Source organism: Triturus cristatus, chromosome 10 (genome assembly GCF_964204655.1).
Source record: "Triturus cristatus chromosome 10, aTriCri1.1, whole genome shotgun sequence".
NCBI classification, from domain to species: domain Eukaryota; kingdom Metazoa; phylum Chordata; class Amphibia; order Caudata; family Salamandridae; genus Triturus; species Triturus cristatus.
The window spans coordinates 910,376,644-910,398,098 of NC_140593.1; the positions used below are offsets into that span (position 1 = coordinate 910,376,644).

At 41.9% G+C, this 21,455-nt stretch overlaps 1 protein-coding gene across 2 annotated transcripts in view; it reads left to right on the top strand.

Annotated features, from left to right (window-relative positions):
• Positions 1-21,455, top strand: part of KIF9 (kinesin family member 9) — a 567,914-nt gene that overhangs the window by 186,264 nt on the left and 360,195 nt on the right. For both annotated transcript variants that reach the window (XM_085630190.1, XM_085630191.1), the window contains exon 13: positions 19,888-19,943. In XM_085630190.1, the coding sequence (XP_085486316.1) occupies positions 19,888-19,943 (56 nt within the window). The remainder of the gene's footprint in view (positions 1-19,887; positions 19,944-21,455) is intronic.

Consider the following 21,455-nt stretch of genomic DNA (forward strand, 5'->3'; position numbering starts at 1 on the left):
ATAATCTCATAGACTTTATTCCCTGCCTATACTTGTGCTCTAACATTACAGTAACACTTATATCCAGAGGTGTGTGCGTGCACACGTGTCTAGGCACCGATTGTGCCTGTTTTCTAGCCACTTAAACTACTATCTGAAGTCACCAGTTCTGTGTTTGCTCTTGCAGTATTGTTACATTTTATATAGAGGCTTAACTACCTCGATATTCAAGGTCAGTTTATGACCGAGGGACAACTCTAGTCTCCACATTTTCCTGTCTCCCTCAACCTCATGGAGTCTACTTTGTCTTTGCTCCTGTTGCTTTGAAGCTGCTAGTGTGTGTGTGTATATAGAGTGGTAAAAAAACACCAATAAATTATCAGATGAACAGCAAGGCAGGTTTCTTTAGCATGGGGGGGGCAAGCTAGAAACGGGTTAGGGATGGCTGGTTGAGCGAGGAGTCGGAACAGGGGTGCAACCAGTCCACCCTTGTATATAAAATCGATAAATCAGTAGTGACTTCTGAACTATTGTTTAAAGTATCTGTATTTATTATTTTTGGCATAGCAAAACCAACATACCACAATCACAGAGTATGTCCAATTCCATATTCAGACTCTAGATCTGTACAAATATCCTGATGTGCATGTACTCCAGTAATGAGATTTGCCCAACATCCTGAGCACTGACGTAGACTATTGACATATGTGCACATGAGCCCAAGCAAAATGCCATCACTTGCTCTTAAGAGAGCTAGTGGCTGAAGTGGACTGATTCTTTTCCCCAGGCAGCGAAAGCTGTACATAGGCCGGACCCAATAACACTTGCGGTTTGTAAACACCAGAATTACAGCGTATTGGTTATCTGGCTAAAAATGCAAATATAAAGTCAGATTTGTGCTTGCTATTGTCCAGTTATATGAGGTGGGATTGTGTACATAAGTTGAGGAGACTGATTTAATGATCTCTTGTCACCTTTGACAAGGAATAGCAAAGACCAAAACCTCGCCTTCCCTTTTAATGACCCCCAGCTGGATGCCAGACTCAAGAATCATATAGATTTCATTCATTACCCTGGAGATGAGAGCAGTAGATTACTTTGACCTTTAAATCTGTCATTTGCGACTCTGAGGACTATAACTTTCTCCTTTTCAAAATGAGATCTTGCTCATTCTCATGATCTTCTTTGCTTTGTGGAAAGATCCTATGGGAGAAATGGCTTTGAAGTGAACTTGGGTGGCTAGTTTCGAGTGCAAGTGAAATGGCATTCTGTATCGCGTTTTTGGATATTACACCATGTTGGGTCTCCCCTGCTTTTGGATATTTTTAATTGTATTTTTATCAGTTTATAGTAGTAATATATATCAAAAAGCAAACATGCACAGCTCATTAGTACATTGTATAGAGTATACAACAATCGTAACATGGCAGTGATCCTGATAGTGGTCGCACTATATATTCATCAGGTGATTTACCATTGCCTGGCGGCGACCCAGCATTTCCTCCTGCGTCAGTGATTGATCAGCTTGCACCCTGTCCATTTTCCAGCACCATGACATTATGGGCATATATAACAGAGGTTCATGCCCTCAACGCCCACCCTCCTGTTCTGTATCTGTGTCCCCAACACCATGACTCAGCAAGTATGTCTGCAGGGTGTCCCAGATATTCCTGGGACGTAGAGTCAGAGGTATCATGGAATAATAGATCTCTAGCTGTTCATTGCAGAATATCATGTCTTGCAGCCAATCTCGTTTCCTAGGCCAGTGGTCCCCACCCCACATACAGCATATCTGTCTTTTGGCCAACAGCAGTGCAAGTGAGGTGAATAACATTTCACAACACCTCTCTGGTGTATCCTACAAGTGAAGTCTTTGGGGTCAGTTCCGCTTTCTCAGCAATCATGTTTGACAGTATTTGGCCCACCAAACACGAGTATGTAGCCACCGCCGGGCACTGCCAAGCGAGGTGCCTGAAATGTGTCCCACCACATTACATGTGGCGCAACAGTAGTGCTTCTACAACCCGCATGAAAATAGTTTTAAGGAAGTGTGACAGACTCTATGCACATATTTAAAATTAATAAGCTGGAGCGTACCATTAGGAGAAGATTCCCCCATTCCTTATCTCAGTGGGTCTCCAAAATCTGTATTCCATTGTGTTCTAGTACTAAGCTGTGGTGAGGGGCTCTCGTTTTGTACTGAAGAGTAGAGATTTGACATCAGGTGTTTAATAATAGGGGCTTTCAGGAGCATCGTCAGTGTATTGGTCTGTGGGTGCTTGAGGGAAGGTTGGGTTGTGGTCCCTGCACTCAGTACGAAGGCAATAAGATTGAATACATCTAATAGGGAGGTTATGCTACCTTCCACTTCAGGGGGGCAACTTAAGAAGTGACCCGAGGGGAAAAGCTTGCCCAGTGTATGTACCCCCCTGCAGTAGCTTTTTGTTGCAGGTGAGCAAGGTTAAGGGAAAGAGAGTAAAAAATTGTTTTTGGGAATAAAACATTAAGCTGTGAAGGCGCTTGTAGATCTTTACCTATTCCAGCTGTGTGCTAGAGACTCCGTCTGTCTCAGTTCTGCTACATTGAAAAGTCTGTCCTAACAGTGCTTCCAGTGGCATAGGGTATGCATTGCCATGCTCTTTCGTCAAATTTGCCATGTATCTGGTGGCGTCTATGCCAAAGGGTCGCAAACTGTGCCTCTGTGCACCAATAGCAGAGGTCATAATTGGGGCCTGCAAGACCTCCACTCTCATATGGCAGTGTCAGCAGTTCCCAACATACCCGGGGCTGTCTGTCCACCCATGTCAGTGTGATCAGGTGCAATTTCAGTATCTGAAAAAAGTATTGAGTCAGCAGCATGGGAATATTGTAGAAGATGTATACCAGTTTCGGGAGGATAACCATTTAATCATTGTGATAAGTGCCGTACACCCTATGAATGATAGCCGCAGCAGTACCCGCTGGCAAATATGCTCTTAAGTAAGGTCCAGGTTGTCCCTTATCACTATTTCTTTATCACAATTGATGCAAACCCAAAGATACTTGATGAAGTGTGTGGTCCAGGACAGCCGAAATTCTGGTGTCCAAGGTTGCGTAGTCTTTGCGAGTGGAAAAATTGTGGATTTATTCCAGTTAATGGCAACGTCCAAAATCGCACAGAATAGAGTGAACCCGCGTATATCTAGGGTCAAGTTCTGCACTGGGTCAGACAAGTACAATGCAATTTTGTCTCATATAGAGAAAACAAATTACGTGGAGAGAATGCTAGTCCTCCCTCCTGTGTAGTTGGCGAATCGTGCATGCCAATGGTTCTGTTTCAAGAGCATAGTGTATTGGGTACAATAGACATTCATGCCTGGTACCCCTGCTTATAGGCTTATAGGGAATGGTTCATATAATAGACCGCACATTCATATCCGTGAGGTGGGAGACGCGTATAGAATTTGCACCCAGCTCAATATGTTTTTTGGAATTCCCATGCTCTGCGAGACTACAAATACAAATTGCCATTCTATGGAGTCAAAGGCTTTAATAGCATCAAGAAATACAGCTGCAGCCTCATGCTTGGGGCCCAGCTGGAGGACAATAGCAAATAGCATGTGCAGGTTGTGTTCAGTAGACCTACCTAGTATAAATCCTGCATGATCAAGGAGTACCAGGTCAAGTAACAGAAGAAGCAACCGGTTAACTAGGTCTTAGCCAGGAGTTTTGCACCTATATTTATTAGGGACAATGGTCTGTAGGAATCTGGGTGTATTGACAATTTGCTTGGTTTGAGTAGTGTAAATAATATTGTTTAGTGCATCAAAGAGGGCAAAGTTCCGCTATGCAGTGCGTCATTATATACCTGCAAGAGTCACTGAGCAAGAAATGTTGCATATGTTTTATAAAATTCTGCAGGGAATCTGCCCCCCGGGTGCTTTTCCAGTAGAGAGCCCCTATATCACAGCCTGGATTTAATTAAGCATGAGAGGTTCCTCCAGGAATCGTCTTGGAGGCCCCTCAACCCAGGCCAGGGCTATGCATTCAAAATATTAAGTGAAGTTGTGTTGCGATCTAGAAATGCATGTCTTGTATAGGCTAGAGCAGTAGTGAACTAGTTTGTCAGTACTGAGTTAGCGCAGTAAAGCATGGCACCATTCTCTTTCTGCAAGAAAATATTTGCCTGTATGTGTCTGTCATATTGTGACTGGGTGGTCAGGGTTCAGCTCGGTCTCTCTACCTCTCTATACGTCCTATCTCATGCGCACTTGAGTGAATGCTTAACCTCCAGCTCCACTGTCCTTATGTATTGAGTGTGCTTTCAATCAATCAATCAGGTTCTTGTATAGCACGACTACTCACCCGTTAGGGTCTCAAGGAACTGTAGGTAGGATTTGTGGTTCCGTCTAAGAGCCAGGTCTTGAGGTCCTTCCTGAATCCAGGCCTTCACAGTGAAGTAGGAGAATTATCTTCCTCCAGCCGAGGTCAGGTAGTTCTTTGGGATGGAGTTTTTTCTCTGACCTCGTTTAATATTTGGAAAATCAGGCAGTGGAGTAAAACTGCTGTAGGGTTTGAAGCTCTTGTTCAAGCCAGGCTAGGCTGCCACAAAGCGCATTACTGATACCGTGCTCTTTTGCAATACAGATGCCCCTCAAGTACGCCTTCAAGGCATTGTGCCTGGCGATTGCACAGCACGGAGCCTTCAGTGAGTTGCAAATATGTTAATATTTCACTTTTCAGTTCACCAGTGAATTCAGTATCAAACAGTGATTGTGGTGATAAGCACCGAGTAAATGCACAATATTTAGGGGCTGGGGTGTCTATAATTATCTTAATCAGTTCCATGGGCTTCTAATGAAATCTGTCATCGCATTTGGCGATGCCGCGTGCACAACGAAATTAGTTTTATTTATTTGTTTATGTACTTACCTCTGTGCGGCCATATTCCGCAGTTTACAACCCCCCACCCTTGCCACCCAAAAACCCATATCCACCCTAAACCCTAAAATTACCCTTGCCACCCGAAAACCTATACCCACCCAATACTTAAAAAATACCGGTGCCACCCAAAAACCCATACCCACCCTAAACCCTAAAAATTCCTTTCCCACCCAAAAACCCACACCCACCCTAAACCCTAAAAATTCCCTTCCCACCCAAAAGCCCACCCACCCTTAACCCTAAAAACATCCTTGCAGTCCTAAAAACCCATGCCAACCCTAAATCCTAAAATTACCCTTGTCACCCAAAAGCCCATACCCACCCTAAAATTACCCTTGCCACCCAAAGAACCATACCTACCTAAAGCTTAAAAAATACCCTTGCCACCCAAAAACCCATACCCGCCCTAAACCCTAAAATTACCCTTGCCATCCAATAACCCATACCCACCCAAAACCCTAAATTACCCTTGCCTCCCAAAAACCCACACCCACCCTAAACCCTAAAAATACCATTGCCATCCCAAAACCCACACCTACACTAAACCCTGAAAATACGGTTGCCACCCAAATACCCACACCCACCCTATACCCTAAAATTACCATTTCCTCCCAAAAACCCATACCCACCCTAAACCCTAAAATTACCCTTGCCACCCAAAAACCTATACCCACCCAATACTTAAAAAATACCCATGCCACTCAAAAACCCATATCCACCCTAAACCCTAAAATTACCTTTGCCACCCAAAAACCTACACCCACCCTAAACCCTAAAAAATCATTTTCCACCCAAAAACCCACACCCACCCTAAACCCTAAAAATTCCCTTCCCACCCAAAAGCCCACCCGCCCTTAACCCTAAAAACACCCTTGCAGTCCCAAAAACCCATGCCCACCCTAAATCCTAAAATTACCCTGGCCACCCAAAAACCCATACCCACCCTAAAATTACCCTTGCCACCCAAAAAACCATACCTACCCAAAACTTAAAAAATACCCTTGCCACCCAAAAACCCATACCCACCCTAAACCCTAAAATTACCCTTGTCATTTTCTTTTTTACTACGAGTATGCCTTTACCTTTAATGCATTTACAATGAAATTCGTTGTTAAGGCATTCGTGGTAAAGACATATTCGTTGTAAAATATATTGTTGTAAAAACATTTGTTGTTAAGACGTTGTTGTTGTTCAGCCTTCATTGTAAAGGCTGTTTCCACCTCAAACCATGTAAGGAATTTCTCATTTCCAAACGTGGGCTTATCCTTCATGGGAGTCCAGAGTCCAGACCTATCAACACCTTGTGCAATAAGGTGCTTGCCGGCCAAAGAATAATGTACAGCAATATAAGGCATCATCTGTTACAGGTTAGAGTTCAGCCCATCCAGGCACCTATTGTGGGCAATACAATCTCTACCAGTGTTATAGGATCACATCCATCCAGCCGGTTGTACAACATGGGAAAGTGTTTTCCTCAGGGTTCCTGACTCATCTTGCAGTACTTTAATTATGTATTGCTTACTCTCATATCCAGTGGTTGCTCATCACTTTGTTGAGTTGCTCGCATGTCTTTGAGGATCTTTTTCACAAATGGATCAGCCTTCTGTAGCGTAGTGAATATATGTGCTTTATATCTGTGTATAATTTTGAGGCGTGTTAGATATAGAATAGCATATTAGACACCACCTGGTGCAGTTTTTCACTTGTTAGGAAGTCACTGCTGGTGAGCTTCCTGCACTGCCAGCATGAAGTCCGGGATTATAGGAAGCGCAGATCCTTCATGGGTTGGTATTTGCTTCTCATGGGCAAGGCGTAGCATAGTGTTTCTATCTCAGAAGATAGACATTCTGCTGATGACTGGATGTGGGGTCGCATATGGCGGAAGTCTGGGTCCCAGTGAATTGTATGCTCTTTCTACAACAAATAGTGGGGGGAAGTTGTCTGCACCCAGTCTTTTTTTTAAAAGAGATTTCTTTGGAGTCTGCCATGTTGCCCATATCCGTCATCTCCTGGAGACCCACTATCCACAAGTTATTATGTTGCGACACTGGCCCCTAGCTCTTCATTCTTCGCCTTTATGACCCATGTTCAGCGTTTTTTCATTATATCCTACAAGATCATCTTTCATTTGGAAATTTCTTCCATCAGCCATGGTGATGCGTTTATCATGCTTGTTGAGTTTAGTCTTTATTCTGTTCACTTGTGCAGTCAGCATATTTATCTTGGTATTAATCAGGTTAGGCTATTTTTGTATGTGGCGCAGTAGTGCTTTCATATCAACATCCGCTGAGGTGATTGGGCTGTCCTGTGATGTGGGTACTCTTTCTGAAGAGTGTGCTCTATTTGCTTTCTTGGCCTCAAATTGCTATTTTACTTGTTTTGCATCTGATTATCACATTGCAATTGGTAACTAAACAAAGGCCAACTGGTCATGCCCACATGCTAGAATCCAACAAGAGGAAGACCACCAGCACTCGCCAAGAATGTCTCTATGCCACATGTTATTTAGGGAGCATCTAGTAGATCGTTTAGCAATGGTCTCAAGGCAAACACAACAGGTCTTAGTTCAATAAGTGCATTGTCTGTGCAGCTCTCACTGCTCCAAACTGGGGTCCCAGGGGTTAATGGGCAAGCAATTTTCTCAATATAAAGGTTGTATTACAGTCCAGCCTCACCTCCCATGCGACACCTAGAGAGAGCCCTCTATCCGCAGTTGTTTCCCTTCAACGATGGGGCCACCCAGGATCACAAACTGTCAGACCCGTTCTTAGTCAGGGCACCCCAATAGGCCAACAGCTGGCACCACTTGCAGCCAAGTAAGGTTGGGAGGGCACTGCCTACTAGGTAACCCTGCAGGCCCTCACCCCTCCACTCAGTGCGGCCACTGGTGGTCTGCACACGGCAGATCATGCTGCTTTGGATCCCTCCAACCGCCAAGGCTGAGGCGTTGGTCTCCTGCGCCAATTGCACTACTGTGTCCGGGGGCCAGTCCGCCAGGCACCTACCGTGATGCAGCAGACAATCAGTTGATGCGGCTGACAGCTCAGAGATCGGCCATCTTGAATCCTCACTGGGTACTCTGAGCTTCATTCTCTTCCGGTCAGTAGCCCATCTTCATGGCAATCCGCTGTAATAGCAGGGTCAGCACAGTTTTGGGTGGTGCGTGGGGCTTTCGATGAGCCAAATCATTGTTGATGGTGCTCAGATTTTTAAGGATTCTAGCGCCGGCACAAGGAGCCTCACTAGAAGGCGGTCATCTTGGAGTCAGGATCTCTGATGCCCCTAGCTTTTGGATATTTTCTTTCTATACTCCAACAGCAGGGATGGCATGATACTGGATGAAATTTGGCAGAAGAGATCAGATGAACTTTTAAGGGATTGTAACATAGTCAACCACCATCAGCATTCTAATGAACCATCGAAATCACTTGCACATCTAGCTTAACCCTCAAAAGAAAGACTTTCCTGCATGCTGTGCAAAAGAATCTCTTCTTACCACATGAACACTGAATTGGCAATTACTCCCTTTTTTCTTGAACTACTGCAAAACCTCTGGCACTCACGCCTGAGAAATGGATCTGAGAACTGCTGGGAAAGAGAAAACAGGCAAGCAAAACTGTCTGCTCTGACTAAAGTGATTCGCCTACCAAGCAGAGAACCAAAGAAAGCTGCTGGCCTATGACTGAATCATAGTATACTGTACGTACTCTGAAGGCTTTGTCGACTTGGTTCCAGAGTAGGAAACATTCTAAAACTTTGCAAAGAGGCTAGGATAACAGTACAGAAATAATCAGAAAATGTTCATAAAAGTTACCCCTGGAGTACCAGTGAGCATAATCATCTAAAATGGCAGGTTGCAGCACCATGAAACTAAGACTGTACCAGATTTCTTATAAACTTTAAATCCATTAACAATTTTATTAGATTATCATTATTTAATTATTTGTTTTTCTTAAACTTGATGTTAACATTTTATATTATGTATATTCTACTGTAGTTTGGTGTGCTGGGTTACTACTCACACCTTTCTTTGAAGGCTGCCTTATTGCTCTGGAAAAGTAGACAAAGATGAGCCAAGGTTCCATTCACTGAACCTGGCCTCTATCTGTGGAGTTGTTAAAGAAGTTTGGGAGCTTAGTTATACCCCAACATAAGAATTATTTCTCTCATTTAACTTGACAGACCTTTTTCAGACTACTATTCAATACCTTTCCAAGAGCAACAAAAGTGATGTTGTTAGAGACTGGGGGTGGGAAAAGGTAAAACCGACGTGGAGATTTTCTCTCCTCCTTCCAGACCCCCCTTACTCTGCAGACAAATGATGTCTACATTTTGAGCCTGAACAGAACTATAATGCCTTCTACATGTGAATCAATGTATACCCCAAACAGTAAACTGAAAAGAAGGACCAACACAATATTGTTACCCATCTACAAGTGCCCATTATCAGACAAGATCGCATATTTAAACAATCAGATTCCACTAAAATAATCGCAATTTAGAGCAAAGAATAAAACCAAAAAAGTGAACATATAACCTATACTGGTCCTTCTTTCCCACTTGCTGTGTGTCTGTTTTTGGAGCTGGAGTATTGTACGTGATTCACCCTCACGTTTGCAGGAGAAGGCACCCGTCTTGAGTTTTGGCAGATTGGGTGAAACCTGGAGCTTTGTATTGAATTACTGCCTGAACCGCCGTGGCTGAAGTGAAATACTAACCTACCGACCTGAATGGTTGCCAGTTATTTAACTGATAGATTGCAGCCATACAGACTGCAACCTGTAGGAATGTGTGCTATTCAAAACCACGGTAGTGACGAGGGACAGAGAGACTGTCAATATGGCACAAGGTTTTGTGGGACATGGAGGCTGTTCATTTACTAAAGGACTGCAAGGAGATGACTGCATGCAAGGTACATTGAAAAAAAGTTTCGTTTTTATTCTATGCAAGACCAAATGCTGCATTGTCTATGAAAGACTATAAGAAGTTACTAATAATGGCAAAACTAAATGATTACTGAAAGGTTTGAAGCAATGGATGTGCATGCAGACATGGCTGCCATAACATCGGTATTTGCACCAAGAACTCTGTCAGTCCTTCGTTGTTGTTTATTTCATGCATTCCTCCAATGAAATAACCCGTGAAGCAATTTAAACTTGTGAATCTTTGACGGCATTTGAAACGAGCACTGAAGAAGGCAGTGCGCCGAAATGCATTTGCTCTAATTAAAACAAACAATGTCCCGTGAGTGCTGTGTGCCTGTTTTTGGAGCTGGAGTATTGTACATGATTCACCCTCACGTTTGCAGGAGAAGGCACCCGTCTTGAGTTTTGGCAGATTGGGTGAAACCTGGAGCTAAGTTAGTGCAGGCAACTATAACTCACGCGACCGCAATCCTCTGCTGATGACATATGTGTCTTTATGAAAAAAAAATATTTGCAATATATGTATAGCTAAAATTTAATAGAAGAAGACATGGGCAAATAAGTGTCTAAATACAGTATTAGCATCAGCAGAGGATTGCGGTCGCGTGAGTTATAGTTGCCTGCACTAACTATAACGGGGGAATTTCATTGGTTTTTTATGAGTGAAATGTCCGCTAACTATAACGTGTGTGAAACCTATGGTTTTTTCAGTGAATTTGCAAGGTTTTTTAAATGCTAATTCCTAACTATAACGTGTGTGAAACCTATGGTTTTTTCAGTGAATTTGTACGTTTTTTTAAATGCTAAGTTACTTTACGCCGTTCGTGGCGTGCGCGCCCACTTCACGCAGTTCGCACCGCGCGCCCACTTTACGCAGTTAGTGCCGTGCACGCACGGTGGGCACGCGGTGCGCTACGCGCACCGCGTGCCCACGTTACGCTGGATGGGCCATGTACGCACGATGCGCTTCGTGCACCGTCCGCACACGGAGGACATATTATGCGCTTCGTTGTGAAAGGTTATCGATTAAATGTTCAAAATCTAGATGTGCCATGCACAAAAGGTGCCTGGCGGGCACCATTTGCACACGGGGCGCAATCGGCGTTTTTTATAAAAAAAAAAAATGAATTTTTGCCCTTGAGGGTTAGTTTGGGACACCCTAACCATGGCTAGGTGGTTAGGAGCTGTCTAGCCTGCCCCTTTTCCTAATATCCAACTTTGTTTTTCCTCCCCCCACCTCAGAGTGCGAGAGAGAAAATGGCGGCCGCCATTTCCTGGTTTCGACCGATTCGAATGTTTACTAAGATCTAACAGCCAATCAGAATCGCGCTCGCGCACGCCACCGTACGCGTACGGTAAGCTTACCGTAAGCGCACGGTAAGCGCACCGTAAGCTGCCACAGATATATATATTGATTTAAATGCTATTTTCTCAGGAACTACGGAACAGATTTACACCAGACCTACAAAAGGCACTTCCTTGACCTGTAGACTACCTCTCTGCCAAATTTCAAGTAACTCTGTTCAGCCGTTCGGGCTGTAGCTGTGTCTAAAGGTCCTATGGAAAAATGCATGGGGAAAACGCGTTTTGGGACCCCCCTTTTTTCTCAGCCCCCGCTTGACGAATCCCCCCGAGACTTTCAGGGTAGGAGCGGAGCGTAGCGCCCCATTAGTTTTGAAAATTTCGCGAGGATTCGTCGACCGGCGCCAAAGTTATTCAAAATAGAATGTTGCGGTTTTCCTATGGAAACAGGGTCCTAACTATAACTATCTACTGGCGACCGCCAGTAGATAATATATATATATATATATATACATATATATATATATAAACACACCTGATCCTTAGTATACTTGCAGCTTTCCTTTTCGCCGACCCAGTCACCAAGGAATCACGAACCACGGATTTAAAGCAGCAATATGTTTATTTCAGCTGTAGAATCCTTTGAAGACGCGTTTTGGGCGTCACTCGCCCTTGTTCACATCAACGAATAGAGGTAAAATTGCCATTTTTAAATTGTGATGCTACACCCATGTGACCACACAACGTGAATAAACACGAACAAAATACTGCACACATTCGAATGTAAGGTATATACCTAAAAGGATGTCTCAGTCTTTTTACTGTGATGTCATTTCCTTCATTTCAAAAAGTGCCCCTTAATTCAACATTGTTGCTGTGTTGAATTAACATCTTATTTAATTAGGGTGAAAACGAACTTAGTGCATGTCAGACATAAAATGCAGAAAGTGTCCTTAAGAATTCATATTGAATTTCTTCTCAAAATCGGGAACACCAGATCCTGAGATAAATCTCATAATGTATAGATGTATAGACGGCACATTGCTACCACTCATATGTCCGAATTTCATCTGTAACAAGATAGAAATATAAAATATATAAATATATTAAGAATATTAAAAACCATTCAGTAATATTATTGATAATGCTTATGTGCAAAATTGCTGTCATTTCAATCTACAACCTATAGACAAGGATCCGGTAATGCTGATATTTCTGCATAAATGCAAGTATACGACCATCATCTAATATTCGTGCAGATTTCTATATTTCTTAACCCAAGATGCGGGCAACCTAACTATTCTAATTAAAAGACCGTATCCTAAACATAACATAAACACCTAAAATATTTATAGAATGTGCAAAGTTAGCAAAAGTGTAACTGTGTGAATTACAATAGTGTTATAACTATGGTGCATGTATCTCTAAAAACATCTAAGCCACATATAAAAATGGAATATATCACAGTTAGTTTGTATTTCACTAAAAAAATTACGTATGTGGCAATAATGAATATACATGCATCATATCTAAAAAATATATATAGAAACAAAGATAAGATACATAAGAAGAACCGGACTTAAAACAGATTTGAAAAATCAGACCTAAAGATGCTAGTTTATAAAAAGTTATGCAGATCCTCTGTGTTATTGAGACCAGATGGGAACTTAGTATCAAGCTCAAGAATTAATTTAGATTCCAACTGTCTTAAGGCTTTCTCTCGATCTCCACCTCGACGTAGTTTTGGAATGGCTGCTGCCACAAAATAATTTAAACAACTAAGGTCATTGTTATGTGTAGATTTAAAATGGCGAGCCACCGGGTATGCGGAGTAGTTATTAACAATGGCGCGTAGATGTTGTAATATCCTGACATGCACTTGTAACTTAGTACTACCTACGTACTTAAGTCCACAAGTGCACGTCAGGACATATACAGCGAACTCTGTTTTACAAGTAATATTGCCCCTAATGGCTATTTTGTCAGGGCTGAAAGGAGAAAGATAATGTGTGGTATTGATACCAAATTTACACGCCCTGCAAGTGGTGCATTTGGTAAAGCCATTTTTGGGCTGTAGCCACGTTCTGGCTGTAGTTAGTTCCGGACATGCCTTACCTATTTGTGTGCGCATAGAGATGCCCTTTCTGTATGTGACAGTTGGTTGGGATGGTAATCTAGTCGATAGTACCCCATCCGTTAAGATAATCGGCCAATGACGTTTAATTATGGCACGGATTTTCCTCTCTTGCTTGTTAAAAGCAGTAATCAACCTTGGAGCAGATTTATCATCAGGTAAGATTTCCACTTTGTTAGTGAGAAGAGATGCCCTGGATCTTTCCCTGGTTTTGTTCAGAGCTGTTTTTAAAATTTTCTCACTATATCCTCTTTCTTTAAATCTGCTGTATGCTTCCTCAATGCATCTGTTAAGATCTTCATGGTTGTTACAGATCCTCTTGAGACGCAAAAATTCCCCATATGGGATGTTATCAACCATATGTTTGGGATGTGAGCTGCTGGCATGCAAAATCAAATTGCCAGCCGTTTCTTTTCTATGCAATGTCGTACCTAAAGCTCCATCCCTTTTGTACACCTTCACATCTAAAAAGTCAATACTGTTTCTGCTCTTGTTGGATGTAAATTTGAGATTGGCAGTGTTAACATTCATTTCATCAATGAATTGTGATGCTTTAGTTTCACTACCTTTCCAAACTACAAAAACATCATCGATGTAGCGCATCCAGTACAAAACATTCTCCTTAAAAACATTGGCATGGGTAATCTTGAGGACCTGCTCCTCCCACCAGCCAACATGCAAACATGCAAACATGCATAGCTGGGGGAGAAGCAAGCCCCCATCGCCACGCCTCTTTTCTGTAAGTACAAATCATTGCCAAATATAAAATAATTATTGTGTAAACACCAAGAAATCAAGCTCAAAAGCATCTTATTATGCTGATAAAATTCAATAGGTCTTAGCCCCAGAAAATGTTCTATTGCCGCTAGTCCAGTGGAGTGTTCGATACTGGTATACAAGGATTCTATATCCAATGTTATAAAAAGTAAATCCTCTGACCATGTGATGTTCTCTATCTTTGATAAGAAATCCCCAGTATCTTTGATGTAGCTCGGTAATGTTTTAACAAACTCTTGTAAGAAAAAGTCAACATATTGGGTCACAGTTTCCCCTACACTGTTGATAGCCGATATGATTGGTCTACCGGGAACTGGTGTTGTCTTTTTATGTACTTTTGGGATGAAATAAAGTTTGGCCATTGTTGGATGTTCTATGTTCAGAAACTTAAATTCCTCCATAGAGATGACCCCTTCTTTTTCCAAGCCATTAGTTCCTTCTTTAAGGTTTGTTTGGCCACATTGTACTTTTTGAGAGAAGTTTTCTCATAGCACTCTACATCCTGTAGATGCCTTGTGGCCTCTAATATATCATCTTTCTGGGGCCAAATAACCATATTGCCGCCTTTGTCCGATTTTGTAACTATAATTTCATGCATATTTCCCAATTTTTTAATCAATTTGGCATATTCTACTTCTTGTTCACTTTTGTACCGTTTTCTATGTTTTGTACGATAATGAAGCTTTTTTATATCTTCAATTACAACTTCATGATAAATGTCAATAGCATCCTTAGGCATAATGGGTATAAACTTTGATTTGGCTTTAAATGGACTGATGCCGGCTCCCAATTGTGATATATGTTCTAAGTGTAGACCTTCCTGCGTGGAGCACAGATCTCCCTCCAAATCAGTCCCCAATACTGTCTCTTTATTAAGGTGTTGCATATCTCGTAATAAAGTAGCATCTGAAGCTTTCAATTCACTGCTACATGTGGTAACATTGGTTTGGCATATATCTTGGTTGGCCTGTATTTCCTTTAATCCATCCTTGATGGCAAAGAACTTTTTGAGTTTTAATTTTCTAATGAAACAAAATACATCCACTCTGGTCTGGGAATAATTAAAATCGCTTACCGGACAGAAAGAAAGCCCCAAGCTCAAAAGTTGTTCCTCTGCTTGAGATAAGATCAATGGAGAGAGGTTGATAATAGTATTGTTGTCTGCTTTCACTTTCTGCGCCAATATGATTTTCTTGTTGGCGCTTTTCCTCTTTTTGCGCCGCTCCCTTCTTCGAATATTTTTAAGTTTTCTTGCCTCTTGTTGGTTTGATTCCGAGGCCTTAGCGTTTGGCGTCTGTCGAAAGCTAAAAAATCAACCTCTTCTCCTAAATTTAAGATCTTTGTTTGTCCTGATGTTCCCAGACTGGATATACTTTCACAGTCAGATGAGACTTCACACGTGAGAGAATCACTGTCGGTTGCCACATTAATAGTGTTGCTGATTCCTGCCGACTCAGGCTTGTTCACATTTTGAGTGCCTTTTTCAAAGATTGCTTTCCTTGCGTTTTCATACTTGCGCGCGAAAGTAAAAATACGACCTTCTTCATAGTCACATTTATCTCGAAGAAATTTCTGTGCCTTACGATTTTTTATTTTTTCCTCCTGTTTGTTCACTCTCTCCTCAATGTCGCGCTTTGTTTTAGTGATGAACTCACTTGGTTCCAGTTTGGCCAGCTGCTCCGAAATTACTGCTATTTCTTCCATAATAGCATGTCTGTCTATTTCAGCATACTTGACCAAGATACGCACCAAATTCATTGATGCAGCCAGATTGCTTTCTCCCCATTCCTTTAGCATGTTTGGGTTGGGGTTCTCAAAGCTGGGGGCTAACAGGATACGCAGACCCCTGGGAATACGACCGACCTCAATGTATTTAGTCAGGGATTTGTGTTCCCACCATTTAGTCGTCTCTGCTCTCATGCATTTTTCAAGTCTCTTAAGTAAAATCTTCGCGTCCGTTTCCTTGCCGGTATTTGAAATGTCTGTACCTTCCCGCTCAGCAGGGTTGTTAGGCATATCTTTAAACAATTCTTCTGCAGCAGCCTCTCGGGTACGAACTACCTCGGCTGACATCGTGATAGGAAAACACAGCGATAGCACGGCTAAAGTATCTGACGCCTGCCGGAAACTGCTTTAAATCACCTCCCCACCTTGGTTTGTATTGCGATGCTCGCGGATCTTAGCACCAACGGAAATCAGAGTTGATACCGTGAAGCCGTAAGCCGATGCAATCTCACGAGCGTTGTGCAATTCCTAAGGGGGTTGCCGCCAAAACTCCTTTCTCGGATCCACACAGTTGTCGGTTGAGGGCGGTAACCTCTTGCAGGGGAGGGGGTTCGTCACAAAAGCAACCACCTTTCGTAAATTGGTATAGAAACACACCTGATCCTTAGTATACTTGCAGCTTTCCTTTTGCCGACCCAGTCACCAAGGAATCACGAACCACGGATTTAAAGCAGCAATATGTTTATTTCAGCTGTAGAATCCTTTGAAGACGCGTTTCGGGCGTCACTCGCCCTTGTTCACATCAACGAATAGAGGTAAAATTGCCATTTTTAAATTGTGATACTACACCCATGTGACCACACAACGTGAATAAACATGAACAAAATACTGCACACATTCGAATGTAAGGTATATACCTAAAAGGATGTCTCAGTCTTTTTACTGTGATGTCATTTCCTTCATTTCAAAAAGTGCCCCTTAATTCAACATTGTTGCTGTGTTGAATTAACAACATCTTATTTAATTAGGGTGAAAACGAAATTAGTGCATGTCAGACATAAAATGCAGAAAGTGTCCTTAAGAATTCATATTGAATTTCTTCTCAAAATCGGGAACACCAGATCCTGAGATAAATCTCATAATGTATAGATGTATAGACGGCACATTGCTACCACTCATATGTCCGAATTTCATCTGTAACAAGATAGAAATATAAAATATATAAATATTTTAAGAATATTAAAAACCATTCAGTAATATTATTGATAATGCTTATGTGCAAAATTGCTGTCATTTCAATCTACAACCTATAGACAAGGATCCGGTAATGCTGATATTTCTGCATAAATGCAAGTACATGTCACATACAGTTATTAATTTCAGCTGTGTAGTACTGCGCTGAGGGTGTATAACGTATGTGGTCCATTGTAATGCTGTATTTTGATACTGACGACTTTAATAAAAAAAATTTTTTTTAAAAGAAGCCGAGAACTTTGGGTAGTTCTCAAGTTTAGGTGGAAAGCAGCTCCTGTATGGAGCACACGTAATACTGTTCCTGGAGTGGTAATTGGCTTTTGTCATTTTACAGCTCAGCATGGACAGCACTGTGCTAGTTCTATGCTTAAAGACTTTGCTGTAGAAATGGCAAAATACTTTTTCCCTTTCTATCTTGGCATGGATGGCACTGTGCTAATCCTATGGTTAAAGACTTTGATAGAAAAGCAGACAGTGAGGTGAGCCGATCTAGAGTGTCGCTGGTGTTGAGAGTGCTCTATACAGGAGCTGCTTTTCACCTAAACTTAAGAACTACCCAGAGTTCTCTGCTTATTTTTTGCATAATTTAAACATTACTCCATGCTTGAAAGGGTACTGTTTTGACCTATACTGGGTGCTCCCTTGTTTCTGGACATAGGTATACCTCTCTGAAGAACTCTAAATAGAGTGAAACACTTTATCAGGGGTTGCTTTTACTCATTTCAGGTTGGCTTGGTTGGTATTTTACGAATTCAAAGCTGTAATACTGTGCCTGTAGTAGTAATTGGCCTTTATCATTTTACAGCTCAGCATGGCAGCACTATGCTAGTCCTATGCTTAAAGACTTTGTTACAAAAACAGACATTTGAGGTGAGCAGATCTAGAGTTTCGCTGGTGTTGAGAGTGCAAATCTACATCAAAGGTCCCTAGTTTGTCTTTCATTCTTAGCCCATGACGAAAAAAAACCAGCTCAGAGATAGCAGACCTCAGTCCTAACTACCAAGCCAAGAATCCAATTATTTGGAGGGCGTCACACTCCAAACATTCCCCTAGTTGGGTGAAGTTATTAGTATAACGCAGCCGTCATGTAGAAAAATATTTAAATACGTGAAGTACTGCGGGGGAAATATAGTGTCTTCTCTTTCATGCCCTAGTGTGCAGCGTACTCGTAAAGCACAGGGGACCCAATGAAGTCTGCTCATTATGGAGGACACATTATTGTGTGCATTTGTGCCTGTATGTCACTATTTTATTATAAAAGTCATGCAGTGTGTTTTTCAGTTTTCAAGTTGATAGATGCACCACCATTTTAAAATAATTTTCTCTGAAACCCACAATGTGTTTTGTTTAAAATGAAAAATGCAGTGGCGGCTGGCATGGTTCGTGGGTGGTGAGGCGGGCGTGCGGTGGGTAAGGGGAGGCGCAAGGGGTGTGGGGGAAACAGTAAAAAAAATAATAACAATAAAAGAAGCACTTACCTTGTCGCGTCGGTCCCGCTTCTCTGCTTCTGCTCTCCTCGTCACACTGAGGCACTGGAAGCACAGAAAAGGCACCCCTGACCAATCACAAAGCTGCAATGCAGCGTTGTGATTAGGAAGCACCCATGCTTCCCTGACCAATCACAATTCTGCAATGCAGCGTTGTGATTGGTTTTGAGCGTCCTGGTTAGATGCTCAACCGGGGAATGGGGCCTGGGAGTGTTCGCCACGCAGGATGTAATGCAACCTGCATGGAAAACGGGGAAAGTACGAATGACTGGTTTGGGTGGCTCGAGAGGGCCGACCAAACTGTCATTGCACTCTTAGGAGTGGGCATGCCACTCCTCCCCTGCCTGCTCCAAGAGCAGAGAGCAGGTCCGCCAACCCACCTGCAAAGCAGCAGAAAACATAAAATGATAACTCAAAGTTATTATCATTTTATGTTTCCTTTATATTGCAGTGCACAGCTTAAAAGCAGTGGGGCGATGCTCCTCCGCCATAGCGGAAGAGCCGCCCATGGAAACATATTACGAAACCAAAAAGCAGTGCAATGTGAAAAAACATTCATTAAAACATTTATGTCCTGTTTTACAGATTTGGATATGGGTTGCTCCATCACAAACGTAAAGGATATCCTGTTTGCCTAACTATACATTGCATCCTAAGGCACTTGTGATAAGGCGGGCAGAATATCTGTCATGTTTGTAATAGAGTACCTGTCCTCCAAAATCTAAATCGGGCCCCATAATTATTAAAAGGCCTCCAATGAGAAGTATACAAGTCAATCGCCTTTAAACATGCTCTATTATCATAGCACAAATTGCAAACATGACTGATCTATCTTCAGTTGCAAACTGGTGATTAATGGCAGACGTGTAAAGTGTCACTCATCTGGAGTTAGACTTAAGCATTTTGGAAGTTGTTTGCACATTCTGAAACCCAATGTTACATAATTCATCTCGATGAGTTAAAGTCTCAGTTGACTGTCAATCTTCTTATTAGCAGCTGCTTCCAAGTGCCCACAGTCAAAGAGATATATATTTGTCTTTGCTCCAGGCTGAAGAACTGTATCATGTGGCTGGGCTGCCCCACTCGCCTTCCCTGTGTCCTACTGATTTGGACAGCTACAGAGACACAAAATGCCTTGTCACTGCTAGCTGGGATTGTGACAAGAAGTACCTTGGGGAAAATATTTTGCCAGCCAGCATTAACAACTGAGTAGTTTTACGCATCTTAGTTGTTACATCAAGTTTTTAAGTGATACATTTGTCTCTTTTTGATTCTTACACCGTCTTGTGTGTTGAACACAGATTTCCATTCATTGCATTTTCGCTTTGGCTTTCATTGGCCTAATTTTTAAAACATGCTTATTAGCTGTTCTTTTTCTTAGATTGTAAACGTCAGACAAATCCAAGAAGTGTTCCACCAATTCAAAGTCATTTTAAGGTAGGTGCACTTACTTATGATGCATGGAGGTGTCTCCAAAACATCTCGCTTGGGTGGTGGACCAGGTATTTCTTTGCTGTTTGTCAATATATGGGGCATTGCCTGTAAGTTCTTTTGGTGGATAATAAGGTTTCAGAATGCAGTTATGCCTATTGATATGAATCATCTATTTATTATAATGCAGAACATGGTGGAGTATATTTTCACCTAGACTGAGCTATTTTGATATTGATCAGACTGGAGAACATGTCATGGAGGTCGCCGGTGATCTAGTTATATGGATCGAAACGTAGATTGAACATGAAGAGCACTGTTACATTGTCAGAACGACATAAAAGACCTGCGTTTATATGTGACACTGCTCATCTAAACTAATTGGAAGAATCCCTTACTGTAGTGAAATTGTATAAAACTATATTGTTAGAGGAGGTGTGGCCTCAGTCATGATAATAAGCAGTGACTGAGCCCTTACAAACCAAAGCAACCTAGCACTTCAAAGAAGAAGTAGATTTCAACCAGAAACCCTCAACTTACATTTTTTAGATTGGCACAAACAGCAAGGCCCACCTCCTCAGATAATCCCTATGGCACATTAACAGCAAAACTGAAACAACATCACAGTTAAGAAATGAATACCATAATTTTACAAACCGATTTAGTTGAAAAGAAATCAATGCAATTATTAAAACTACACACAAATAAAGTAAATCTGATTTAGGGCTCAATAGGCCTACCTCAACAAATTGTGATTTTTTTAAAATTTAAATTAGTCTGTGAAAGTGAAAAATTAAGCCCACCACATGCTCTGGTTGTGCTTTTCAAACACGCTCCCTAGCAGCAACAGTGTGTTTGTTTTGTCCTAGTTTAAGAGTAGAGTAGTTCTTGTAAAAATGCTGTCTTGTGGTTTTACTCATGCCGCAGATGTTCCTGTTCAGAAAGCAGCCGCCAAAACAAATGTTTATAATTACAGAACATTTAGGAAAGGTTTGTATAGCTAATGTCCTATTGGAGCAAAAGTTGCAAACAATCTTAAAATGCTCTTTGGCCACCAGCCACGGTTTGAGTGAGGAAAAACACTTTTCCCCACTCCCAAGTCAGAGCCACAGCCAAAGGTTCTATCATCTTTAGTCTTGCTGGTTTTCCTCCAAGCAGATGCAGCTAATTTGATTCTTCGAATGCTCACGCATTCACATTTGTAGGAAAATATAAGCACCTCTGTGTAAGCCCTGGACACTCTTCTTCTGGTGGACTTACAAGAGTCCAGCTTCCTTCACTAAGAGAGTAGCCTTTAGGGTTAGAGATTCAAAGGTGGGAGGCAGGAACACTGATCAGTACTTCAACAGGAAGACCAGAATTATTCAGCAGTGGCCTTGTTAAGTCTTGTCCGAATTCTTCAACAGTAGCCTTCTCGGTGCCTTCTCAGATCCAAGCAACATTTGTAAATTTCCCTCCTAATGGTCAGCTGAATTAAATGAATGGATAATAATATCAGTTTCTATGAGTAAAAAAATG